Source organism: Melozone crissalis, unplaced genomic scaffold (genome assembly GCF_028551555.1).
Source record: "Melozone crissalis strain CALT ecotype California unplaced genomic scaffold, PUWL_Pcris_2 ptg000045l_1, whole genome shotgun sequence".
Taxonomy (NCBI): Eukaryota; Metazoa; Chordata; class Aves; order Passeriformes; family Passerellidae; genus Melozone; species Melozone crissalis.
Genome location: NW_026535823.1, coordinates 9,455,590 through 9,480,522, shown reverse-complemented (window position 1 = coordinate 9,480,522; position 24,933 = coordinate 9,455,590). Strand labels below are relative to the sequence as shown.

General features: G+C 43.8%; 1 protein-coding gene across 1 annotated transcript in view; it reads left to right on the top strand.

Moving 5' to 3' along the window:
- Window positions 1–24,933, top strand: part of CUNH1orf21 (chromosome unknown C1orf21 homolog) — a 102,031-nt gene that overhangs the window by 33,689 nt on the left and 43,409 nt on the right. Inside the window, exon 2 of the mRNA XM_054285822.1 lies at window positions 9,564–9,769. Coding sequence (XP_054141797.1) covers window positions 9,676–9,769 — 94 coding nt within the window. The 5' untranslated portion in view covers window positions 9,564–9,675. The remainder of the gene's footprint in view (window positions 1–9,563; window positions 9,770–24,933) is intronic.

The window sequence follows — 24,933 nt, the reverse complement described above, 5'->3', positions numbered from 1 at the left end:
GTTACTCTCTATGTGCTGCCTAAAGGGAGTTGGAAGCAGGACCCAAAATAATTTTGGGTGGCTCCTGCTTGCCAGATCAGCTCCAGATTCAGTTTTTGGTGGTGAACAGCACAGATAAGTTTATACCCTTCACTGTTCCTGCACAGATGTGAAGGCACACACACACTTTGCAGTGATGACTTACATTATTTAATGCCTTGTGCCGTCCCTGCATCCATGCTGTGCATGCAGGAAGCCCTGGCATGGTGTTTGCATGCATTGGGGCTGAATCTAACTCAATATCTAACCAATATCTTACAGACCTTTCCAGAAACATGCTGTGTCCCTTTGCTGCATGGGTTTTGCTGAGCTCAGACTCATGGGTGAGATGTAAATACTTTCAGGGTGGTTCTTAAACCTCTTTATGTACCAAAAGTTGCTTCATCATTACTATTCTGCATGGTATTTGGTTTCAATAAATTCAAATGGTATCCAGGAAAGGTTTACACCGTCAATCAGAAAGTTGTGCTTTATACACAGTTGGTTTTAAATGGTGGTTTTTGAGTTCAAATAGGTGCTTAAACTCTGGCTCAAAGCTGAAGAGCACTATGCAGGTGTATGAAATGCAGAAGAGGGCCCAGCTCCCTATACACATAAAATTATCACTTTTAGGAAATGTAACATTAAGTCAAAATACAGAAACAGGATGTTTCCAACTGGAATAAGACGTAGGGAGTTAAAAAAAGACAGAAGCTGGTTTCTGTGTTTTAAATCCTTGTGAGGGCTGTTGCTCTCTTAGCTGCTCCTTGTCATCAGTGGGAGGAGAGATCTGCAGCCCTCCCTGCTCCTGTGCCACTGATCCAGTTCTGCCCTGCCTGGTTGTGTTTGAGTTATCACTGTGTTAACATGAACTGAAAATACTGCAATTGGTTTGGCTAGTCTGCTGCTCATTTATTTATGTCATAGGCTGAAACATGGTTTAGATGTTATTTTGTGAACATCTAGGCTTGGTTATGGATGTATCCATTCAGCTTCTCACCATGGAACAGTAACTGATGATGTTCTAAGATTTTTTTTTTAAATAAAAGAGAGAAAAAGAGGAGAAAGCTGGGACTGGAGTAAACTCCTAAATCTGTGTTGAAGGAAATGTTTTTCCTCCATCAGGGTTGTGGAGTACCAGCTCCTGTGCCTGGTACTGCATGGAGGGTGTGATGAAAGTAGGGAACAGATCACAACAGGTTTTACAGGAGCAGAACCTGGTTCCTCTCTCACCTGTGTTTTTCCAGCTCCTTGTTCTGGGCTGGAGGTTTCGAAAGCTCTGCTGCTCTCAGAGCAGCTTTCTCAGCTCCCCTCCCAGCTGGGGATTCTCAGGGATAACCTGTGGGATAGGGTATGAGATTGAGCAGCATATGGCATAGGGCTCTTGGATCAAACCATACCAGCACAAATATTCAGGCACTGTGTCCTTCAGCACCAAAAATCCTGTGTTCTCCTTGATGCTGAGGACTTATCCTGCAAAGCAGGAGGGAGCAGTCAGTAGTGTCATTTTGGGAATGCAGATTGCTGTGTGCATCCCTTTCATTCCTGCTTGTGCCATTTCCACGGGACTACAGCTAGGAAATCATAAAAAAAAAACCAAAAAAAACACCCCAGGAGAAATACTATGCAGTTGTTCAGAAGAGCTAAGAATGAAGTGAACTGCTTTGTTAGCTCTTATCCTGAATTTTACCTCCTGATTTTTAGTGAGATTGCAGCTGCTGGTTGAGCCATGGAGGAGGCAGACGTGCATGGAATGGGTGCCTGTGCTGGGATTGCTCTCAGCAGCCGGGATGAGTCACCTCCTGTGGTTTTGAGCAGCATCTCTGCACTTATTCTGTCATTTAAGTGTTATCAGGTTAGTGAAGAAAAATTTCTTATTTCTCTAGCTCATCTGCCAGAAGAGGAAGCCCCTTGAAGCTGTTCCATCCCCTAATTGCACAGCAGCAGCAGTAGCAGACGTGCATATGGCAAATGTTTCCTTGCTGACACATTGGCAGCAGGTCCCCAGCATCTCAGCCCCTTCAGTTGTCCTGTGTTGTGTTTATCCTCAGTGGCACATAAAGTAGCTCCTGCTGTAGCTCTTGGGATGAAAAATGCCTTGGAAGTGAGCTGGGGGGTGGGTTGTGGGCTCTGTGTGGGTGCAGACACATCCAGGGACATCCAGCCACCCCTCTCCAGCTGCAGCTGCTTTGCTCTTCCTCTGTGGGCAGCAATTGGGCCCGGATATATTGTACCAGCATGCAAGGAAAGGTCTCCATGTGGAAGCTGGAAGCTCACAGCATAACTGGAGAGTGTATATTCAAGGCAGAGTCAAAGCAGTTTTGTGAGGTGGGGTAATTCTGTGCTGGATTTTTGAGCAGAGACATGACTTGCTGCTGTGTATGAATTCATCATTCATTGATGGAGCTGGAGATGCCAGGGTCTGTCATCACATTTGTGAATATTTTAAAGAATTTTCTAGGGGGTAACCAGTCAACTGACTGTGGGGCTTTTTGTTGTAGAGCTGTTATGATAAATCAGTGGGTCTAAAGGGAGGTGAGACCCTGCAAATGTGCAATTATAGATAATTGCATTAGGACCCATCTCAGTGTGGTTATTTCTACCTTCATGGTGGCACACAGAAAAGATTAAGAAGTAGTTTGGGAAGGAAATCAAAGTGTGAAAGAACAAGAAATGAAAATCAGACATTCAAGTCTTAAAATTCCAAGTCTTTGCTACCACACTACTGGGTGGTATTAGGTCCTTGATGCTTTTCCTGTTGAAATGAAGAAGTATGTGCTTCACATTTTTAGGAACTTGTTAAACCACTGCTTTTTGTGGGAGAGGGGCAGTCCTTAAAAGAGCTGAGCTCCAGGCCAGAGTCAGTGTTGACATTTGGAGATTGATCCCTCAGCCCTGGTGGGAAGATGAGAGGAATTCAGGAGAACAAGGCTGTTTTTAGAGTGTGGTAATTATCCCTCAAGGTTTTCCTCCAAAGCAGCAGGGTCTTGTTGATGAAGTGACTGCAGATTCTACATCAATTATTTTAGTGTGGTTTGACATGATGGTGGTGACTGCCTAGATGTAATGGCTGCATCTTTAAATTATTTTATTAAGGCAGAGCAAGGGGAGTGAGTCTTCAAGAGGGAGATGATGCCCAGACCTGTGCTTGGAGCGTATTAAATATTGTATAAATCTCTGTTCCTGTACCTCAGGGCCTTTTACTGTGTCCTGCTCAGTAAAGCATCTTAAACCTCTTAAACCATGAAGACAGAAATAAAATTAAATGGGAGAGCTTATTGCTTGCTTTTTTTATACTTTAGAGGTGCTTGAGCTACCTTCCCATTACGGTAAATGCTGGAGATTATTCTTAGATACACAAGAAAGTCACGTACTGAAAATGGAACCTGGCTTTTCTGCAGTCCTGCCTAGTGTCACATCACATCAGCCCAGGGTGCCACCACCAGCACTGCATTTTCAAAATCCCTTTGGAAATAAATCACAAAGCAATCTTTGTTTCATGACACTGGAGGTTCAGGAAATGACCTCGAGCCAGCCAAGTCAGTGGAAAGGTCTTGTTGCTTTTAATCAGATCCCTCATGGTGGTTGCTGGTGGGTTTTTAGTTATCTGGTGTTGACTGTAGTCATTTTTAGTGAGGGTTAGATGGGATATTGGGAAAAAGTTCCTCCCTGTGAGGGTGGGCAGGCGCTGGCACAGGGTGCCCAGAGAAGCTGTGGCTGCCCCTGGATCCCTGGCAGTGCCCAAGGCCAGGGTGGATGAGGCTTGGAGCAACCTGGAATTGTGGAAGATGTCTGTCATGGCAGGAGTAGGATGGTATGGGCTTTAAGGTCCCTTCCAACCCAATCTATTCCATGATTCTGTGAACATCTCTCTGTCATGTCCGTCTAATAACCATCTCTGCTGTAGAAGCAGGAAATGTTTAGGTGTTTTCTGCATATTGTCATATAGTCTTATTTTTTTATGAAAAGTTCCTGTTTATTTCTGAAAACATTGAGGGTAAATGTCCTGAATCTTTGGAAATCTGGTTGAGTAGTACCTGCTTCTGTGTTAAAGGCAAGCTCTGGAACTGCTACTGGTTTGGAAGAGGTTGTGCAGATGGAATATGTTGGAAAAGTTTGGGTTCTCACCTGAAACAGGCCATCTCTGTGTGCAAACTAAAACTTGCCAGCCAGTTAAATCTCATCTCTCTTCAAAATTTTGTCTATTAATTCTCATAGAGGGGGGAAAGTTATTAAATATTAGAACTGCATTCTGTAATGGTGGTGGTAATCTTTGTATCACTACTCCTAAAGTATTTCAGGGTAAAAGAAATTCAGAATGAAATGTAATTAATTTTCTTTGGAAAAATGGTAAGTTATCTGACTGACATCTCATGTGCTGCTGGGCTTTTCACACTGATTTTACTTTAACTTCCCCCTGTGTGAATGAAGAGGATGATTGCAATGCAATTCCCTTTCCCTTCCATATTTGTATTTTACTCTGTGATGTTTGAAATCTTTTTCCATGGCTTTACTAGTGGTGTTTCTCCTTAAGAGTCTGAGCAAGGAGAAGATGCTCCCAGGAAGTATCAAGATGCTGTTGGGAGCTTTTCTATTTGGAAATCACTTGTTGCTTTAATATATCAAAACCCCATGTACCGGATCAGCAGAAATCCTGATTGCAAGCAAAAGAAAATAAGATCAGCAAATTTTGCTGAAATTGCAATAAACACAGGAGCATGACAGGGGCAAACCTTTCACTGAAGGGCAGAAAATGCTTCATTTCCTGGCTGTTTGTACCAGTGGCTGAGGGCAGCACATTCTGTCCATGGCTCCCAAGGAGCAGAAGTCACCACTCACTTTGACTTTTCTTTTCCCCCTCGTGCCACTGGAAGGTGTTCTCTAGAATGTTTGCACCACTCATTCTGCTGTTCATTTAGAACTGCTTATTTAGCAAGTCAGTGGGTTAATTTTCAATATAACTGCACTATTCATGACAATTTGAATAATTTGAAGAAGGAGAAAGAGACCTTATATGAATGTTTTTTTAATTTTTTTTTTTCCTTCCCTCCTTAGGCAATTGGTGCACTTCAAAGGAAAAATATCTTTTTAGCTCCTAAAATGCCTTTTGGCTGTTGAATAAAACCCAAAAAGTCATCTTTTGTGGTGGAAGGTAGCTGAGGAAGAGGGATGTTGCAGTGGAGAAGTCCCAGGTGCTAACTGGGACCTGGGACCTCTTGTGTAGGACAAATTCAGAATTCATTTGTGCTTTCTTCTTCTTGGGGGGAAAAAAAAAAAATGGAAATCAAACAGGCCCATTTCTTATAGAAAATAAATGTAATTAGTAGCAGTAAGTGAAATCCTCAAGTTCTGCCTGAAACAGGTTGTTTCATAGGAAAAGCCAAGGGTGGCTTTTGTAGCTTGGGGGTTTTTCATGGTTGCATTGTCGCTTTGATCTCTTGAGCACTGTGAAATTTTAACCTGATTTCCTGTGTGGTCAGCACGGAAAGAAACTTGTGGATGTATCTGCAGCCTGAAGATGATGCAAGATCAGTTATCTCAATGCAATAAAGATGAAAACAAATACACCTGTTGTAATAGAAGAATTAACATGCATTTGTTGTAAAACATTGGAAGTCCTCCATTTGTATGAAGTGTTTGTGGAAGCAAAATGTGTTTAGTCAAGGTTGCAGACTTTGACCATCAGAAATAAGAGGTGAGGGCGTATTGAGTGGATTAATGAAGTGTTGAAAGAGTTGGTAAAAGAAAAAAAGACATCATAGACATTGCTCAGAAGAAAGAAAAAAGGAATTGCTGAAGGTTTCCAAAGGTGTTCTCTATTCTATGAGTTGAGCTCCTCCATTTTTAGCTCAGAAGAAACCTGGGGTACAAAGCAAGCATCTGAGAGTGCTTCTGGTCTTCTTCTGACCCACGTGTAAGATGTTAATCCTCAACCTGCTGCATTTCATTTGGGGGTGGTGTGGACCCTTTTGATCTGCCTGAGAGATTTTTCTCACCAGCGTTTTGCAGATTGGAGCCTGCAAATTGCCTCTCAAATCTTGATAATTAGTGATGGTGGGTGGTGAACATGAACTGCAAATGGTTTGAGGTTTTCTTCTTCTTTTTATTTTTGGCTTCTGAAAATCTGTGTGCCCCCAAAATGCTCTGGAAGACAAAAGGGAAGATTACATTTGTGCAGAAGTGGGGGAGGAGGAGGAGGAGCGGATGTGTTGTTCTGGTGCCCTGTGAAGTGCTGTGTTTCACATCCCCAAAGCTTTGCCAGCCATCCCACTGAGTGAGGACCAGCACCTCACTTCTGAGTGATTCCCACACCTCATTCCTGAGGGCTCTGGTCCTCAGGCAGGGGAGGTTTCCCAAGTAGGGGGAGCATCCTGCTGCCCTGTACTGTGGATTTCATCCTCTGTGAAATTAATGCTGCTTTCCTCCCACTCTGTTCTTGCTATTAATCCTTTACTATCCCCAAGTTGTGTTTAGTTACCTGTGTCTCACAGCATTATGTTAACAGCAGCCCAAGGAACATGCCTGGAACTGTGTGTTAGACTCACCTTGGATGTCATTTTTCAGTAGCTTTCTCAGCCCAGTTTATTGGCACCAGGAGAAGTTTGCCTCCATAACCCAAGTATTAATTGAATGGCTTTTTCAGGTGCTGCTGTGATTGCTGTTCTTTCATGTAAAAGGTGAAACTTCCAGTTCTTGTATCCCCATCTGTTTCCTTTAATCACAGTATGCCTTCAAATGTGACCATATTTTTAGAGGTTGATGTGTGCTACCAAAATGCTGCAGGAGAGATTTGACAGTGGATATTTTTTCCTTTTCTCCCCCAAAGAGCTTTATCCTTCTGCATTCCTGTTCTGTATCCCCTTGCTCCTGATTGTTCATGTAGCTCAGTGGTCCTGGGACCATCACCATCCTGGGCACTAATCAGTAATTAAGTATTTTGCAATTTGTTGTACTGCATGCTGGCTGTATAAAGCTTCATAAAAAATCTCCTTCCTAAACCCAACCCACTGCTCCTTTGTGAAATACATTTGGGGTTTATTACTAAGCAGCTGTTTTCCCTTTTGTAAATGGTCCCTGCTGAGAGGCAGAAAAGGAAGCAGGAAAAATAATTGAATAAGGCAGGAGCATAATTCATTCAACAGGTACTTCTGTGCCTGCAGTTCTGCTGCTCAGAGAGGCTGAGCTGTGGTGGGCAGTGCTTCCCCCACGACAGCCTCCTACCCAGGTCTCACCTCCACATCCTTTCCAGGGTTACACCAAGCCTTCCCTTGCTCCTTTTCCTATAGCTGGCCACCCTTTTCACTGGAATAATGCTACTGGTTGTATTTTAAACCAGAAGTCAGTTGGTCAGTCACACAGCCAGACTCTGTTGGTCATGTTTACCCCCTCATTTGTTTCAGCTGGTCCATTAAAAGCTCTTGTCTTTAACCAAATTTATGTCCTCTGGGAAGATAAGTCCCCGTTTCATTTCCAGTCCAGGTAGCAGTTCCCTCTCCCAGTCTGCTGTTTCTCCTCCATCTCCTACACCCCTGTGTTTACCTATCTCCAAGCACAGCCTGGCTGATGCTTTAAATCCCTTTGGATCCCTGTTTCCCCCAGCAGTGAGATGAAGACCTTAGTGCAGGCTGTCACTTGGACACAGGAGAGGGTGAACTGTCAGCTGTGATCCTCCCTGAACTGCAAAAACTGAGGGACTTCCCTGGCTTTATAGTGACTTTTCCTGTAAAATCTAGGTTTTCTGGGATGGGGGAAGTTATGTAACCATATAGGGTTTTAAAATAGCTGGAGAGGGGTTTGCTCACTCCCTTCCACTAACAGCAACAATGCCTGGTGTTAGTTGCCCAAAACATTGGCTGCCCCTGGATTCCTGGCAGTGTCCAAGGCCAGGTTGGATGGGGCCTGGAGCAGCCTGGGCTAGAGGATGGTGTCCCTGCCCACGGCAGAGGTTGCAATGAGATGAGCTTAAAGTCCCTCCCGACCCCAACTTTTCTGTGAGCCTATAAAATCCTGTGTTTTGGGGCGAGTAATTAGCTTTGTCTAGGGGGAAGAGAAGGGTGGGGCAATGAGAAATTCAGGCTCAAGTGTGCCTGTGTAAGAGAAGGAAAAAAGGAACAGAGCATGTAGGGGGATGTACTGAAATAAAACTAGGGAAGGGTGGCTGCTGGGAGCAGGGGTTAGCAGATGCACATTGTGTGTTCTGGAATGCCCTTGCCAAGTGGAGGAGAAGCACTGCTCTGTGCAGGGAAGGGGGAAGCTGCCTGTGAGTAGGAGTTAGAGGTGGTTCTGCATCCAGAGTCCTTCCCCTTGCTTGCTGGACGCCATGGTCTGATGAATGGAATCACTCTGAGCCTGGCTGCCCCATCCTCATGTCTGTGACTGTGGGGATGGGCAGGAAAATCCCTGCAGAGGCAGGAGCAGAGACCTCCTATTCCATGTGCTGGTGTGTCACTGAGCTGCCCAGTGCTGAGTGCTCAGGGAGAGGAAAGTCACCTTTTCCCTTGGGATTATCCATTTCTGCTGGAATGGATACTGCTGTGTCACAGAATGCTTTGGGTTGGAAGGGACCTTAAAGATCATCTCACCCAGCTCTCCCTAGGTAAGAGTACTAGTCTGATGTTACACATGAACTTGTGGTCAGCATGGAGCAAAATGAGCCACAGCCTTGTAAAGTGCATGCTCAGAAGTAATGAATTAAGAAATGGTGTGTATGATCTTATGCTATAGCTGAGCTGAAAAACTTGGCAAAAGGGAGAGTTTCTGACTTTTCTTTCTTTGGAAAGGTTTGGCAGGTGGAAAGGCAAACCAGGTCATCTCACCAAACTTTGAGGTAGCTTTTGTTCCGGTGCAGAACCATTTAGCAATAAACAGTTCATTAATTTGAATTTCTTTTTAACCTAAAGCATTACAGTTCTGGATTTGATTTTTCTTTTCCCTTTTGTTTTATGTGACATCTGGACTGTTCAGGGGGTGTTATTCCATCCTAAAATGGGGCTGGTTGTCTTTTTGAGCGATGGAGGTTTTATGGATTGAGCAGAATAATGAACATGTAGAGAAAAGATAATACAGCTGACTATCGCCTTTCACATCTGGGAACATAAGATCTTTAATTGATTTAGAGGGCTATTTTGTCCCAACACTTGCAATTAGCAGCTCTTAATCAGTAAAATGCTTTTAAGAAATCTGGCTCGATGGGTAGGTTGGTAAAAGGAGCAGGATGAGCAGATATTGATGGTTTCTTATCTCCTCTCCCAAAACCCTCTGTGTTCTGTGAGAATAGCTGCCTGGGTGGGAAACAGAGCTGCATGTTGCTTTCTTCAAGCCATGGATTAAAGAATCAGGCTGGAGGAGGCTTTAAGTTCAACTGCTCTGTCCCAGGGCAGGCTGGAGGCACCTTTATCATGACCAACTGTTTTGGAATATGGTTTTGGCAGCCTGAAGCTGTGCCCTTGTGCTCCTCCTCACAAACTCCACGTTTTATCTCCTTGAAGCTCACCATGTGGAGGGTGCTGTGTGTGAACATTTTCCTCTCTCTCTGCCGTGTTTAGGTGGAAGGCACGTGGGAGCCGTGCGGGGAGGTGGATTCCTCCTGCCAGGATGAGCGGGCGTCGCTAGAGATGATCTGTGGTTCGGTGCAGCTGGAGCTGTCTGAATGAAGCTATGGGCTGTGCCTCCGCCAAGCATGTGTCCACTGTTCAAAACGAAGAGGAAACTCAGAAGGGCAAGAACTACCAGAACGGAGATGTGTTTGGGGGTGAGTGTCATGGGATTGTCTTTGTCCCCGCACTGTGAGTCCACCAAAACCATCCTGGAAGGTGTACGAGGGAGTCTTAACCTTTCACCAAACACAAAGCAAAATGCCTGTTCAAATATGCCACAACGGCGGAGCAGTTGGCCCATCCAGGGGAGGGTACCATGACACTTGAAACGGGTGAAATCCTTAGTGAAAAAATAACATTTTAAGTGATGTACAGTGCTACACTGTCTTTACCTCCACAAGTCCTGGAATAGCTCAAAGACAACAAATTGCACGACCCCCTCATGTAAATATATATGTATTTATACATATTTTATATGTATTTATATATATATTAATATATATTTATATAAGTATATTTATATAAGTATATTTATATATGTATTTGTGTATATATTTGTATATGCATTTATATATATTTATATAAGTATATTTATATCTGCATTTATATATGTATTTATATATATTTATATATGTATTTATATATGTGTCTCTGTTATATGTTTATATGCTATTGGGTAATAACATAGTTGACTCATTTCCTAAAAATTGAAAATCCGTTTGGTAGGAAAAGTAATTCCTTGCTTCTGCAAAGCAATAAAACATTAGTTCTGAAGTCCTGTAGCAAAGAGGGTTTGAAGGTAAAGTGGAACTAGAAACTGAGGGATTTAGTGGTACTGGGAATGTGGGAGGAAAACATCTGGTTCACTGTGAAGACTGATCTGTGATCCAGGTCTGTGCATCAGGAGAGGTAAAGTGATAGGAGATAAAATCATAGTCAGCTTCATGGTTTTTTGGGTTTTTTTTGCCCCAGGTTCTGTCAGTATACACAAAGTTTTTTTTAGATAAAGATGTAAATCTTTAAATACAGATTTTAAAATGTCAGGAATTATCTGAGAGCCTGTTCAGAAATGAAATTTCTAGATCTGCCTGGATACCTGCCTGAAAGTTAAGCTGTGAGTAAGTTGCCTTAGTACTTTTATTCTTAAAACAAGTGCCTTGGTAATGAGTACACCAAACCTCCCTGGTGTTTTTTCCAGCCTTTCTGAGGGCTGGCTTGGTCTCCCAGTGGATCTCAGAGTAAGAATTCCTAGGGGTGTTCCCTGAAGAGAAAGCAGTTGTTGAACAAACTTCAGGGCTGTTCAGTCCTCTTTCTCATCCCTGGGAGATGCTGGGTTTGGAATTGTCAGCTCAGTACATTGCTTTTGTTTAAAATAGGCTTTAAGTGCTGTCATAAACAGAAAATTCTATCAGTTGCTCAAAGGAATTTGAGTTTAGATTTTAGCTTATACTTAGTGAGGGAGCAGTTTTTGGCCAAATGTGAGTCTCAGTCTTTTTCTTTTTTTTTTGGTGGTGGCTTAACCACATGCTGTGGGCCAAAGATCATAACTTCAACGCAGGAAACTTAAAGTAGCTTCTGGAGTCAGAGGATCAAGAAGATTGAAGGGATTTTAAAAAGCTCCCATTTATAGAGCTGGACTGGTGTCAGCAGTATCATTTAGGTATTCTGGGATCCATTTGAGGGCTGTAAGTCCTTCTGTATTTTACTGTCAGGAGTACTACCCACTCTTAACCATTTCCTGGCCCATGCTTTAGGTGTGGGATTTGTCATTCCTAAAGACCTGAGTCCGTGACTGATTCCTTCTTAACAGAGCTGGAGTCTGACTTAACTCATTGAATGGTAACCACAAAAGTCACATTTTCCCCTTGCTGTTGAAAGACAGCTTCTAGGTCAGGAGCTGGGTGCAGGAGGAGCTTGAGCTGGAGTTTTACAGATCATCCAGTGCCACCCCTGCCATGGGCAGGGACACCTCCCACTGCCCTAGGGTGCTCTAAAGCGCTGTCCAGCCTGGCCTTGGACACTTCCAGGGATCCAGGGGCAGCCACAGCTGCTCTGGGCACCCTGTGCCAGGGCCTGCCCACCCTGATGCTTCCTTTCTTATTTCTGGGAAGTGTCTCACCCAGCCAGTGGCCACGAGCAGAGTATCTGTGCTGCCTGTAGGGATTGAAAATCCCCTGCAGTATGAATAGGCAGAGCTAAACCAAGGTGAGTGGTAGGGAAATGAGGAGCCAGGAGGTGATGGAGAGGAAATTAGAGGTTAGTTCTTGGCTAGGAGGCTGGAAAGTAAAGGAAGCAGAAGTCAGGTGGGGTTGGAAGGTGGCTGATATGTCAGTAACCCCCTGAGAACATCAGTGAGCATGAGCCATGCTGTGCAGGGACAGGGAGCACAGGCAGGGTTGGCACCTGGGGACCAAGGTGACATCAGGTGCCTGTGCAGAAGCAGCAGGGATGAGCCTCATGGCTGTGATGGCCACAGTGCCTCAGATGTTTCACTAGGGGAGCAAGTCCCAAGGGATTTGTACAGCACTGATAGGATTAAAGGGAAAGAGCAGAGTGCTGGTGCTGCCATCCCTGGGCAGGCAGTGGGCTCTGAGGGATGTGGCTGACAGGACACTGCCCCTCACTGTGTGACTGCACCCACTGGGAGCAGCTCACCTTCCTTCCTCTAGCACCTGCCCCAGACAAGCTGCAGGCAGGAGGAGTCAATAGTAAGGATTGTACTTTCCAGTTAAGCAGTGTTTGGATTTTTTTTCCTAATGAGTAGTTTTTACTTGACTGACATTGAATCTGGAGAGAATTTTCTGAGCTTCTCAGAGTGGTGCAGTTCTGCTTTGGCTCTTCCTCAGAACCTCTGGATCTTTTTCTGCTTTCATGGTGGGATTGGTTGCAGTCAGGTCTATTGACTATTGGGAGACCGTGGCTTCTGAGAGATTTCTTTTTTTTTAGCTTTAAAAGTCACTGCAAGTTAATATTGATCTCCAGTACCCTATTTCTTCCCCAGCTTTTAATATATTATTTTAGCTGAGCAGACACATTGAGCCAGGTGCTCACTTTGAATTTGAAATCCTGGTGCTCAAAACCAAGAAACCCATCATGAAACCCATGAATTCTGTAAGGACAAATCCTGGTAAATGAAACCAAAACATAAAAAATTTCCACCCTGTCCCAGGCTGTAGGAGTCATGCTGCATTTTGCAATAATATATATTTAAATAATTGAGTTAGCAGGCCTATCAAAGGAGATGTTCTAGAGAAGATTGAATATAATATGATTATTATGTCTGTTGGTCTCTAATGACTTTAAAATCCCTCTAATAAGGATAGTAATAATAAATCTTCATTTATTCATCATTCCACTTCAAAGCTGATTTCCAGGGCAATACATAAGAACTGTAACATGTAAATACCAATGAAGGACAAAATGCCATGATAGAGCCTTGAGCATTGTTGATTTCAGCATATGTTTTAATAATATAACATCTCCTGTAGATTTATTTTATTTGTGCCTTTATAAAAAATTATGGGATGTTCCGTTGAGGAGGAGATTATTGAAATAATTCTTTCTGTAAGAAAGTAAGTGATAATGTGATTTGGGGAAAAAAAAATGTTCTAGAATGTGTTCGTTAGTCTGAGAGGCTTAATCCAGATGTTTCCATGGAGCTCTTGGGTGATTTGCAAAAGGGGGAGTGAACATGTCAGGTCAGAATTTCCTGACAAAATGGGAATATCATGGTGGGATTTCTGTTACTAAGAGCAGCTCCTGTTGCTAAACCTGTCTAAATAAAGCTGAACCCAAAGCACAATAGTTTATAAAGCTGTTTATCTCAGAACAGCTGAGAGAAAGCTAGGAAAAGGAAATCTTCTGCAGTAAAGTATTGTAATGAGATTGAAAAATTGATTAATGCACAAGGCCAGGCTGGATGGGGCTTGGAGCAAGTGGATAGTAGAAGGTGTCTGTGCCCATGGCAGGTGTAGGATAATCTTTAAGGTCCTTTCCAACCCAAACCATTCTGTGGTTCTGTGATTCTCTTTCCTTGCCTTGTTTAGCAATTTGTTGATAGCCTGCTTCTTACCTAAGTAAACAGGGGGCAGCTCTAAACACGTGCTTCAGGAAGTAGAAATAGGACCAAACCCTACCTGCCCTGGTTATATTCATGTGGGAAATGTAACAAAATTGCATGTGTTATCTAGGTTTATGATGTATTTATCATGTATTTGTGTAACTCTGAGAACACCCTTGGTAAGTCAATAATTTACTATTTTATTACCATGAGGAAGCAACAGAGTCTAAAGAAAATCAAAACAAAACCAAACCGCACCCTCAGGTTTTGTCTATTTATGTTTTCATGATCAATATGTGCAAAAAAAGTGTTTTCCACATGAATGAAAACTGTATTTTCACATTTTATGTACAGAAGTGGCTCATCTTTATAGCTCTTGGGAAAAGTGCTGCTTTTGCAGAAGAGGGAAGAGGCTGCTCTGGACTATGGGTTGGCTCTGAGTGGTAACGAAACAAGCTCTTCCTCCCTCTCCAGCACAGAAATACAGATATATAAAAGTTACAAAAAGAGCAGTCCCAGGCATGACAATGAACCAGATCCAGGGAATGCAGTGAGGAGCGCCAGGAGATGAGGCTGGAGACAAGGAAAGGAGAGATGGGAGAGAAGATACCTACAGTGTGGGGCTGAAGTGCCTCCAGGAGATGGGACCAGAGGCAGGATTAGAGGCATGCAGACCTGCTCTGGCAGGGACTGGAGGCCCAGGTCTCAGCAGAAACAGAGCTCCTGGATCCCTGGAGATGCAGGTGGGCTCTCAAGGGGTTGGTTCTGGCCTTTTAGTGCACTCAGGACTGACAGCAGCTGTTCATTAATTGTGGTCTGTGTGTAATGATGGTGGTTGAAATAGTTCTCCCTTCTCCTACTCTTCTCCCCATTTTTTCCCCTTTGGAAGTGCACAAACACTGATCTGGTGTTCTTTGGGATGACATCCAGGTCTGTAGAAAGGTTCCTGTGGGCTCCAAGAAGGTACCATGCCTTTCTTGGCAACATTAGTTTTCAGTGTCTATTTTCACCAATCCAGCAGAGAAGAAAACCAGTTCAGAAGTGATGGGAGAGCAGCTTTTTAGATATCTGGGTGCTGGAAAATTACTTAGCTGTAAATGGTCCAGGCAGTAGAGTAACAGTGTTTGAAGATATTTCTCGGTGCCTATTTGAAAAAAATAATCAGAAAGACCCAAAAAGAGATGTCTTTCCTGAATGGATAGAAGATCTTTGCCATGGAAACATTGCTGAGGTTTTCCTACCTGAAAGAGAGCTGGACTTAGAACAGGTATCCATAAATTAGTTAGACAGCCCTCACACTCTGTAGTGACCTTCTTCTGGTGGTTAATCTTCTTGGACTGTTTTTACAGCCCCTTGTCATGGTGTTAGATGAGGGAATATTCTGCACAGCCATTCTCCTCAGTGGAAGGGAGCTGTTTTACCCAGATCTTTGCAGTGCTGGGTTTGGAGCGATGCACACACAGTTGGACTTGCCACTTCCAGTGGGGATTTACAGCACAGAGACAGAAGGTGAGCCAAGGTGGGCAAACAGTTGATATCCCTGTTTTAGGAGCAGAATTTAATCACAGGCAGTCTCAGGATCTCTAGCTGGTCAGAGCCACCCCAAGATGCATTAGAAAGTCTCTTTTCCCAGCCTGGCACTCGAAGGAGTCAGATCTCTTAACTTCTTGGTCTCAAGGTTGTTTATTGTATCTTATCTATAAAATTCTTTCTCCTGACCTGCCAAGGTCCGCTCAGCAGGACAGTCAGAGGCACTCTTGCCTGCCCCTGGGGCAGTCTTATGTTTTTATATAAAAAACTACATATACAATATTTACAATAACTTTCCAATACCTGTCACCTATGTTAGACAGTGAGCTTCTACTCCAAACCAATCTCTAAGTGCCAACATCACAGCAGAAGATGGAGGCCAAGTAGTAGAAGGAGAAAGGCTGGACATGCCCAGATCCCTCCATCTTGCCTCCTGAACCCCCATTCTGAAAACCCCAAAATCTATTTTTCACCCCGTGATAAATTCACTATTATTCTACTTAAACTGTTGTGGCTTGCAGACCTTCATATAAGGTTGGTAACTTGCTCCATGGGTCATAATCAAAACCACAGGCATGCTGGGCTCTGTGCCAGGGTTTCTGAGCCCCCTGGCAGTGATCTTGGCAGTCCAGGACAGCCAGAGGGATGTCCTGAATTCCGACAAGGCAGGTCATCACTTCCTTGCTGCTTATTTTCATGTGAGCTTTCCCCTTTTGCAAGCTCTCCATCAGCATCAGAGCACCCTGAGGGCTCCCAGGGACCCTGAGTCTCTGCAGTCCCTGGAGGGTGGGCAGAGAGAATGGGGTGTTATTCTAGGCAGTGTGACCTTTCCTCCAAGCTGCTTAGCCCCATGGAGAGTGCAGTCCCAGCCCATAGAAATGGAGGGCAAGGGGTGTGCATTTCACAATTGCATTAGTGGACTATAAATAGGGCCATACATCCACCTCTGGAGCTGACTAGGAAGGAGCCAGGATGTGTTTTCTGGCAGCCTTGGTGCTAAAGGAAATCCGTTTATTTTATGGTACAGACACACTTAGTTTTTCACTTAATCTTTTCAAGACGATCTCTGGCATTCATTGCCTACCTGGACATGCAAACAAGGAAAAATCCTGGTAAAAATGCCATTTACTTTCAGTTACTGCAGTGTTCCTTTAGCCATTTTCCAAGTGTTTTATTACTGGGCCTCAAATTTGGAGAACTAAAAAAACCAAAGCCTGGAATTTGGGCAGAAAAGACTCACTCTGGGGAATAATTCCCAATTCCCCGGGTAAGCCTGGTGTAGCTGCATGGGTGTGTATTCATTTCAGCAACACAAAACTGAATTTTTTAAGGCTGTAATTTTATAGTACGAAATATCTGCTGGTAGAAATAGCTGTTAAATACAAAGAAAAGGTACCTAACCAATAAGTATTTGTGCATCTTTGGCATACACAGCCAGAGGTGCCTTTATAGGACAGAGGAACATAGAAGGCATTTTCTCAGTGGGTAATTCTCAAAAACACTGTGCCATCATGGGTATTTTAAATAAATATTACAACCAAGTGGTCTCATGTTCTCCTTGGTCAGAGGCCCAAGACTGACAGTGCTCTGCCTTGAGCTAGCACCAGAGAAAAATCGGAGCAAAATGGGAAATATTAAGACTTCTGCCTCATGTGCTTGTGAGAAACAAAGCCTGGCTTCTGCTGAGGGGTGTCATTATGCCCTGCCAGGCACTTTTTCTTCTTACCTGTGTGAGTGGGGGCTCTGGCAGAAAGCATCAGGGTTAGGGTGCTTTTAAATTCTGTTTTTCCTTTCTGCTCTTGCCACAGGAGCTCTGCAGGGGCTGTTCAGGCAGCTCGGGTGCAGAGCACTTTGTGTTCTGTGGTGCTGGGAAGGAGCGTGCAGTCACCTTTGTTCCAGGAGTTATGGCTCTATGAATGATCTCAAGCTATTCAGAGGGAAAAAAGGGGGTGTAGTGGGTTGGTTTTTTTCCACTGAAGTCTCCTGAATTGTGTAATGGTTGTAGTTGTTACATTTGCATGCATGTTATCCCCTGTATTTTGTTGTTAAGTGGTCACAGCCCCCAAGGCTGCCAGAGCTCCAGGAGGGTTTGGACAACACTTCCAGGGATGCACAGGGTGGAATTGGTTGTTTTTTTAGCCATTACTAAACTCTTTTCTTTCAGACATCAGTATTTTGCTTTCTTTTAAAAAGCGTTGCCCAAAGGGAAGGGAAGAAGGCCTGGAAAATCTGTAACCAGAGTAAAATATTAATCTTTCCAATAGGTTACTTTTGGAGCTGCTAGATGATCTGTAAGTAAAATAATGTAATTAACTTCTGCATCTTTTGCATCTGGAAATGTGTGCTGTATTTTGTAAATCAAGTTTTCATTAGATCTCCCCTCTTGGTTTAAAGAAGTACTGACAGTGAGGAGATGTTACTGGTTCTGAGTATTTATTCAGTCCCTTCCATATTGGAATTAATAAAAATGAAATAGCTGCTGATTTACAAACACTCTTGGAGGCCCATGAGCATGGAAAATTTGATAGCTCAATATTAATAGAGAAAAGTTACTATCCCAGGAAGGGTATGAAAATCCATTTCAAGTCATTTGTTGCGGGGCAACAATCTCATTTAATAGCTGACTGATTGAGAATGGCACTGCTTGTTAAGGAAAGAGGAATTGGCTTTTTTATTGACAAGGAAACTGAAGGCACCTCATCCTGTGTTTGCAATAATAGGAGGTGTGTAATTTCGAGGGTGTGGAGTGGTAATGACTTATTTTCCAGGGAATGCTTGGGGCAGCTCTGTTCAGGAGTGCTTTGGGTGGGTGGATAGCTTAGAGAGGCTGTGAAAGGCACAGCCTGCAGTGCTGCATGAGGGATGCTCACAGAAATGGTCAGTTAGGTGTTTTTCCTGGAACTGAATAGTCCCTGACATGTTCTGTGCCAAAGTGAGGAATGTTCCGTGGAGTACATAGACTGATGGGGGTGAAGGGAGGGTCAGCAGGGACTGGGAGTTTCATTAATGACATTGAAAAACCTGAAAAGAATTAAGTGTTTTGTGCTTGGTGGTTTTTTTAAACTTACTGAGGGAGAATTTCAAACCAGAGCAGTGAAATGGAGTTGAAGGAGCCTTTCCAAGCTGGCTGTGCTGTGTTCAAGGCAGCCTGGATCCAAACACCCACCTGGGGACTTCATATGAACAGTCATGTTTTCAAGGCACAGACTCTTTGTTTTCCTCTTGTCCATTCCTTTAATTAATCTCTCTGCTGCTTGTTCCCCCTCCTGCTTTCATTTCTCAATTTCATCTTTTTAGTGGGCTAGATAATTGCATTTACTGGGTATCCTTCCTGCCAAGCACTGTGGCTGTAATCTCCTCTACCTGAGAAATGGTTTCCTTTAAAAACCTGGTGTCTGCCTCAAAGTTGTGTTAATTAAATGAAAACAAAAAGGTAAAAAAAAGTCTGTATATATATATATATGTGTGTGTGTGTATATATGAATTATATAGTTTCAACAAGCAGAAATCTGAGTAGCTGAAAGAGAGTTATGAGTGCACACCACCAGCACTCTTCTTTGGCTTTGTAATTACAGAGGAGTGCACAAAAGTCTTTAATTATATGATCACATGGCAGGTTTTTTCAATACCATCTCACATATGGTGTTTCCTCAGATCCTGAACATAAAGACAGTGGGAGCAAGGCAGAGATTGTGTGTTTAGCATTAACTGGATTTGGGGATGTTGAGGTTGTATTTAAAATCTTCCCAGAGATAATGAAATGGCCTCTGAGGCTGTGGTTCCTCTGACCCACCTCGAGCTAAGGCAGAGCTGGCAGATACAGAGCAGTGGGCCTGTGCCCCTGGTGTAAGGTTAGTTAAAACAATCCTTAACTCATAATGTGATGGAAAATTGCATGTACAACTCCAGGTTTCACAGGGCTTGCACTAGATGACAGCTCAAAACATAGAGTAGCCTTGGGGACTTTCTGACCAAGAAAAACCAAGTGGTGAAAGGAACCAAGAAGGAAAAACAAGTAGAGGGAGCTAAGAAGGAAGCAAGTGAAGGTGGGAGGCAAGTAAACCCCTCCTTGATTTGTCTGCACATCTCCTGCTGTGACAGCTGACGTACAGTGGTTTGTTTCTGTGAGTCACGTGCCAAATCTGAGAATTAAAGCTATAGATTTAAACTGGGAGCTGAATTATGGCTTCATCATCAGCTGCCACCTTTAAACTGGGGGGAAAGTAATCAGAAAATGCAGGATACACAAACTGAGGCACCCAAGGAGCAGCAGCAGTGCAGGGGTTGGTACAGCACCTTCTGCCACAGGCATCAGGTTGGGAGAGGGCAGAGCTGCCAAGGGATGGAGAGCTGTGAGCCGCTCTTGGAACTGCTGACAGCACTGGGGAGGGGTGGGCTCATACAGAAACATGAGGGGTTGAGCTTCTCCAGCAGCAAGGACCAAGATCGTGTCCAGGACAGTTAATGGAGCTGTGTTCTGTCAGAGCTGTTGGCCTTAAAGAATAAGGCAGACAGGTCTCATCCCTTTGCTGCTGAAAGATGTCATGGCTTGGGCCTGCAGAGGGAGGTTTGGTGAAGTCGACGGGAAGTTGCTAAATTTCTTCAGGTGGGCATCACCCTTGAGGGAGTTAATGTGTCATGAAGCACTGGATATGCCACAGGGCTGCTGGATAGCTTAGGAAAGAGCTGCCCCTGTCTTGCTGAATGTCCTTCCAGTTCTGCAGGAATCCTCCGCTTAGGGACTGGCTTTTGTTACACCGAGTGTCTCAATCCCCTTTTTTCCTCCAAAAACCCAGCCCTAGTGGTCACATCTGCCATGTGCAGAGGCAGTTGTTGGCATTCCTTGGGTACGTGTCAGGGTTGTGTAGGAGGAAGGAAAAGTGCTTGAGGGTGGTCTTTGCAGATGTGCTGCAGTCTGTGTGGTGTGTTGATTTTTAAAGAGCTGTTCTGTCAGAGGATTTGGGTTTTGTTGGCAGAATTGGTGTGTTGCTCATGCACCTGTTCTCTGTTTAGTATCTTCTGGTGTCCACTGCCTCGCCTCCCAGCAGTGACTGTATTTTTAGATTGGATTAGGGTAAGGTAAATTAATTTGGGAAATTTGAATGAGCATTTTCAGATAATCCTCTGAGAAAAATGGGTTGGCTTATTTCCTAAGCTATTTTTATTATTCTATTCATGTTAGTAAAACCATGATCACTTGGATCAGGAATTGCCTGTGAATTGATAGCTTTGAGGGTTGGTGATGAGGAAAACAACAGGCTGCTCACCCAATACTGGTTGATCTCCAATGAAATTTCACTCCCAGCCCACATCCAAGTGGATCAGAAACCCACCCCCACAGCTGAGCAAATGCTTTAACCCTTTAGACTCAAATGAACCATAGAGCTGCTGCTTTCTGCGAGTGCTTGAAGCAGGACCTAAGAGGATAACTTAGATATCCTCCATTTCTTAATAATTAGTCCCAGAAATATTAATTTGCAAGATTTTTTCAACTACTTTCTCTGACTGTTGACTTTTTTGGGGATTTTTGGGATCCACGCAGTTGATACCCAGATGCATAACAGGGTTGGAATAACCTGAGTAGCTCCTCTCACCCTTCCAGTCCTCCAGACCAGATGCACATGAGCCTGTGGCACTCAAGGCTGATGACTCAGGTGCTGGAAGCTGCAGCCACCCAGGCCATCTCATTCTGCTCCTTGACTGTCCTGGTGCTCTGTGATTTTGTTTTTTCCCCTGATGCGTAGCCTGGCTCTCTCTAGAGCTGGGCCCACCACTGCTGGTGTCCTCCCAGTGCAGCTGTGGATCTTGGAGTGTTCCTCCTTCCCAGTGGCACAGGGATGGGCTCCAGGAGAGCTCATCCAGCTCCAGCATCCCAGCACAGGGAGCTCTTGGAGCCAGTCCAGGGGAGGCCATCAGTATGATCAGAGGGATGGAGCAGCTTTGCTGTGAGGGAGGGCTGGGAGAATTGGATTGTTCAGCCTGGAGAAGAGAAGCTTCAGGCCTTCCAGTCACCTTGCAGTGCCTGTAGGGAGATGACAAAAAAGATGGAGTGACTGTTTACAAAGGGTGGAGTGACAGGACAAGGGGGAATGGCTTCTCGCTGCCAGAGGGCAGGGTTAGATGGGATATTAGGCAGGAACTGTTCCCTGTGAGGGTGGGCAGGCCCTGGCACAGGGTGCCCAGAGAAGCTGTGGCTGCCCCTGGATCCCTGGCAGTGTCCAAGGCTGGGTTTGGATGGGGCTTGGAGCAACCTGGGATAGTGGAAGGTGTCCCTACCCATGGCAGGAATGGGACTGGATGATTTTTAAGGTCCCTTCCCACCCAAACCATTCTGGGATGTTTGGCATGTTCTGTGCTCAGCATCTAAGTGGCTCGCCTGCTGCTCCGTGTTTCAGTTAAATTGCATCAAAATCTCTTACGGTTCTTAACAAATATTTTTAGAGAAAGCAATTCAGTCCTTTATCTAAATATAGCCTTGAGCTTTCAAGCCTTTGGGAGAGGGGAGCACGTGGAGCTTTGATCTGTGGCATTCACAGCAGTAGGAGCACTTTCTGCACCTGGCAGGACCAATTGCAGTGCAGAGGAATTTGTTAGACAGAAAGCTCCTATTTTACAGAGCAGACCTGTGGTTTAGCAGGGATGGAGGATAAAACCTGGCATGTCGTGTGATAGAAAGGCAAGAGAAACTGCAGAAAAATATGTGGCACAGGAAGATAGATGAAGGTGTGTTTAGAAACTTCCCTCTTGGTGGTATCACTGAAGTACCACTCACCTCCTGCCTGATACTTGATATTGTGCTAAAAATAGACAAGAGGCTCACCCATCGTCCCTCTTGATGACAGTGGAACCAAATCTGTTTGTCCTTAGATGTCTGAAATGGGAATCAGTGTAAATCAGCATTCTATTCATTTAATTTTTTAAAGGCTTGCTGTTTAACCAAGTATTTCTCTGAAAGTCACAGTGACTCTAGATATATTTGACAAAGTTATGCTTTTTTCTGGTGTTGCTCTTTTTTTTAAACTGAGCTGGAATTGATGTCATTGCCCATATTCCTGTGGTAAAGGCACTTAGAGCCATGTCTGGAAGTGCTGAAGACATTTTTCTCATGGGAACCACCACAGTTTTGTGCCCCCCACCCAGTAATTGTTTCAATATTCTAAGTTGATATGCTCATTTATCACTGAAATTGTTATTAATGAGTGCTGTTTTTCTTTGTCACATTGCCATGGCAACTGGGTGACATGTTTGAGTGGAATTATCTGTTTCCAGATGGAGATCTTCATTCATAAGATTTGCCTGCTGAGAATTTTTGCAGCATATTCAACTTCAAAATTCTTCCTCCCTGTGCCTTTCCACAGTTTGGAGCTAGAAGCATTTCTGCTTTCTGGTTTATATCCTGTGATTTTGTGGTGGGTGTTGTGCTTGCAATATTTCTGTCTTTTGTGGTTCATTTATGTTGTTTTTCTTTTGATTTAATTGAGTTGCTTCTCTTCAACTCAGGATTTGCTGTGACAGTCCTGTAAAGCCATTCCTCCCCCATATGAGTTATTGGAAATTTTCTCATTTTATGTAATACACCACACAATGGAAGAGAGAGGACTTGATTTTGTTTTTACTCCTGAAAAGGAGCATAAGGATGCATGATATATCACATTCTGAGTGATAGTGTCCTTATTTTTTTTTATCATATTCACTACTTGATTTTTAGCTCTATGCAAGGAAGAAGCATGAACATGTTTCACTTTTCTTTTTGGTATAAAACTGTATTTATGGAAAAGACTAAGGTAAATACACATAGAGTACAGATTTTCTTGATCCTGAATGTCTTACAGCTTTAAAGGTCTTGTTGGCTGCCAGACTTAAGGAGGCCCTGCTGGATCTCAGTCAACATTTCAGGATTTCTCTGGATTTGTTTCTGATCACTCACATCAAAATACCTGAAAATGTGTTTGCTTCAGTGGAAATCAGAAGGTAAAACTGAGAAGATGGCTTTTATCATCCTTTACTTCTTCAACTCCAGGTCACTCTTAACTTAGTGAACAAAACCAGGTTAGCAGTTTTTTGCACATACCTACAGGAAAGGCATTAAGGGCCCATTCATCCAACCTGTCTTTAATGTAATTTTCATATTCACCTCAAACTATTAATGACCATACACCTCATGATCTGCTTCCAGGTCTGTGTGTTGTGTAAACATCCCTTTTGCACTTGCAGAGCTTTCATCCTGACAGTAGGTTTAGAACAAGAACAAGCTCATAAATAGCTCAGAATCTGTAGCTTCTGAACACCTTGCCTTATGTGTAAAGTAACTATAGAAGACAAATTTTGTCTTCACCTAGTCAAAAGAAGTCTATATATCATTGAAAACAACATAGTGCAGTGCAAGACCCATCTTCTGAAAATAATAATTTTATTTCGTATATTAAATATATTTTAAATAAAGGATGTTGTCTTACCTGTGAATAAGACTCTCTTACACCAGCAAGCAGTGTCCTCCCTAGCTGTATAATTCTGTATAATTACTCAGCTGTTCCTTTCCCTTGCAAAGTGAAATCATATCTATTCATACCTCCCTCCAGCAAGAGACTACTCAATGCTAACAGATATTTCCAATGCATAATACCAGTGCTCCTTGTTTTAAGGAAGGGATTTTGCTTGTGATTGGGAACTAGGAGAGCTTATGAGTAATGATGTTGCTTCAAACGTAGCAAATCTCTGATCTGCTCCCTTCATTTCTGTGTGTAGCTGATAAAACAGTTGTTATGGCTCAGTTATTAACCACAATGAAGTTGATCCCTGCCTTTCCACAGGCCAGTGCTGCATTTGCCTTTTGGTCTCACCAGGGTGTGTGCAGAGAGCTCCTGGATTGCTGGAGCTGCCCAGAGCTCTGGGCTGTTCATCCCTCCTTGAGCCACCAGGGCCTGAGTGCCCACCCCTCAACCCCTTCCCCAGTGGGTCTCATCCCAGCAGATAATCTCTTGGCCTTTAAGGCAGATCCTCAGCTTTAGATTGTGTCAAAGCTGTGTTGCTTTTTGAGATACAAGCAGAGATTTCTTCTGCTCAAACACACACCATCTATTAGGGCCAGGACATTTATATTAATTTTGTAAGACACTTTCTATTACTAGGCTGATTCTACCAACATCTGCAGGGGCTTTCTGATTTTTATCTGTATCCACAGAATCACAGAATGGTTTGGATTGGAAGGGATCTTGGAGCCCATCCAGTGCCACCCCTGCCGTGGGCAGGGACACCTTCCACTGTCCCAGCTTGCTCCAAGCCCTGTCCAGCCTGGCCTTGGACACTGCCAGGGATCCAGGGGTCAGCCACAGCTTCTCTGGGCACCCTGTGCCAGGGCCTCTCCACCCTCACAGGGAACAATTCCTTTCCAATATCCCATCTAACCCTGCCCTCTGGCAGTGTGAAGCCATTCTCCTAAGGAGAAGTTGGATTTCTCCAGAGTAAGACTTGCTGTTTGCTGTGGGGCATTCCACTTGTCCAGAAAATGTTATGAAAAATTACTGGTTTATTTTTCAAAGCTTTCTTACTGCTGCATACCTTGGGTGTAAATTATCCAGTTGTCTGCACTTCTGCAGTTGGTAGGATGGAGGGGACAATAACACCAGCTGTGCCAGAGACAATTGAATACTTATTGTATCATCAGGAAAGTATTGAAGTTTACTAACACTGTTGGAAATAGCTCTGGAAATATCATAAGAAATGTGTGCA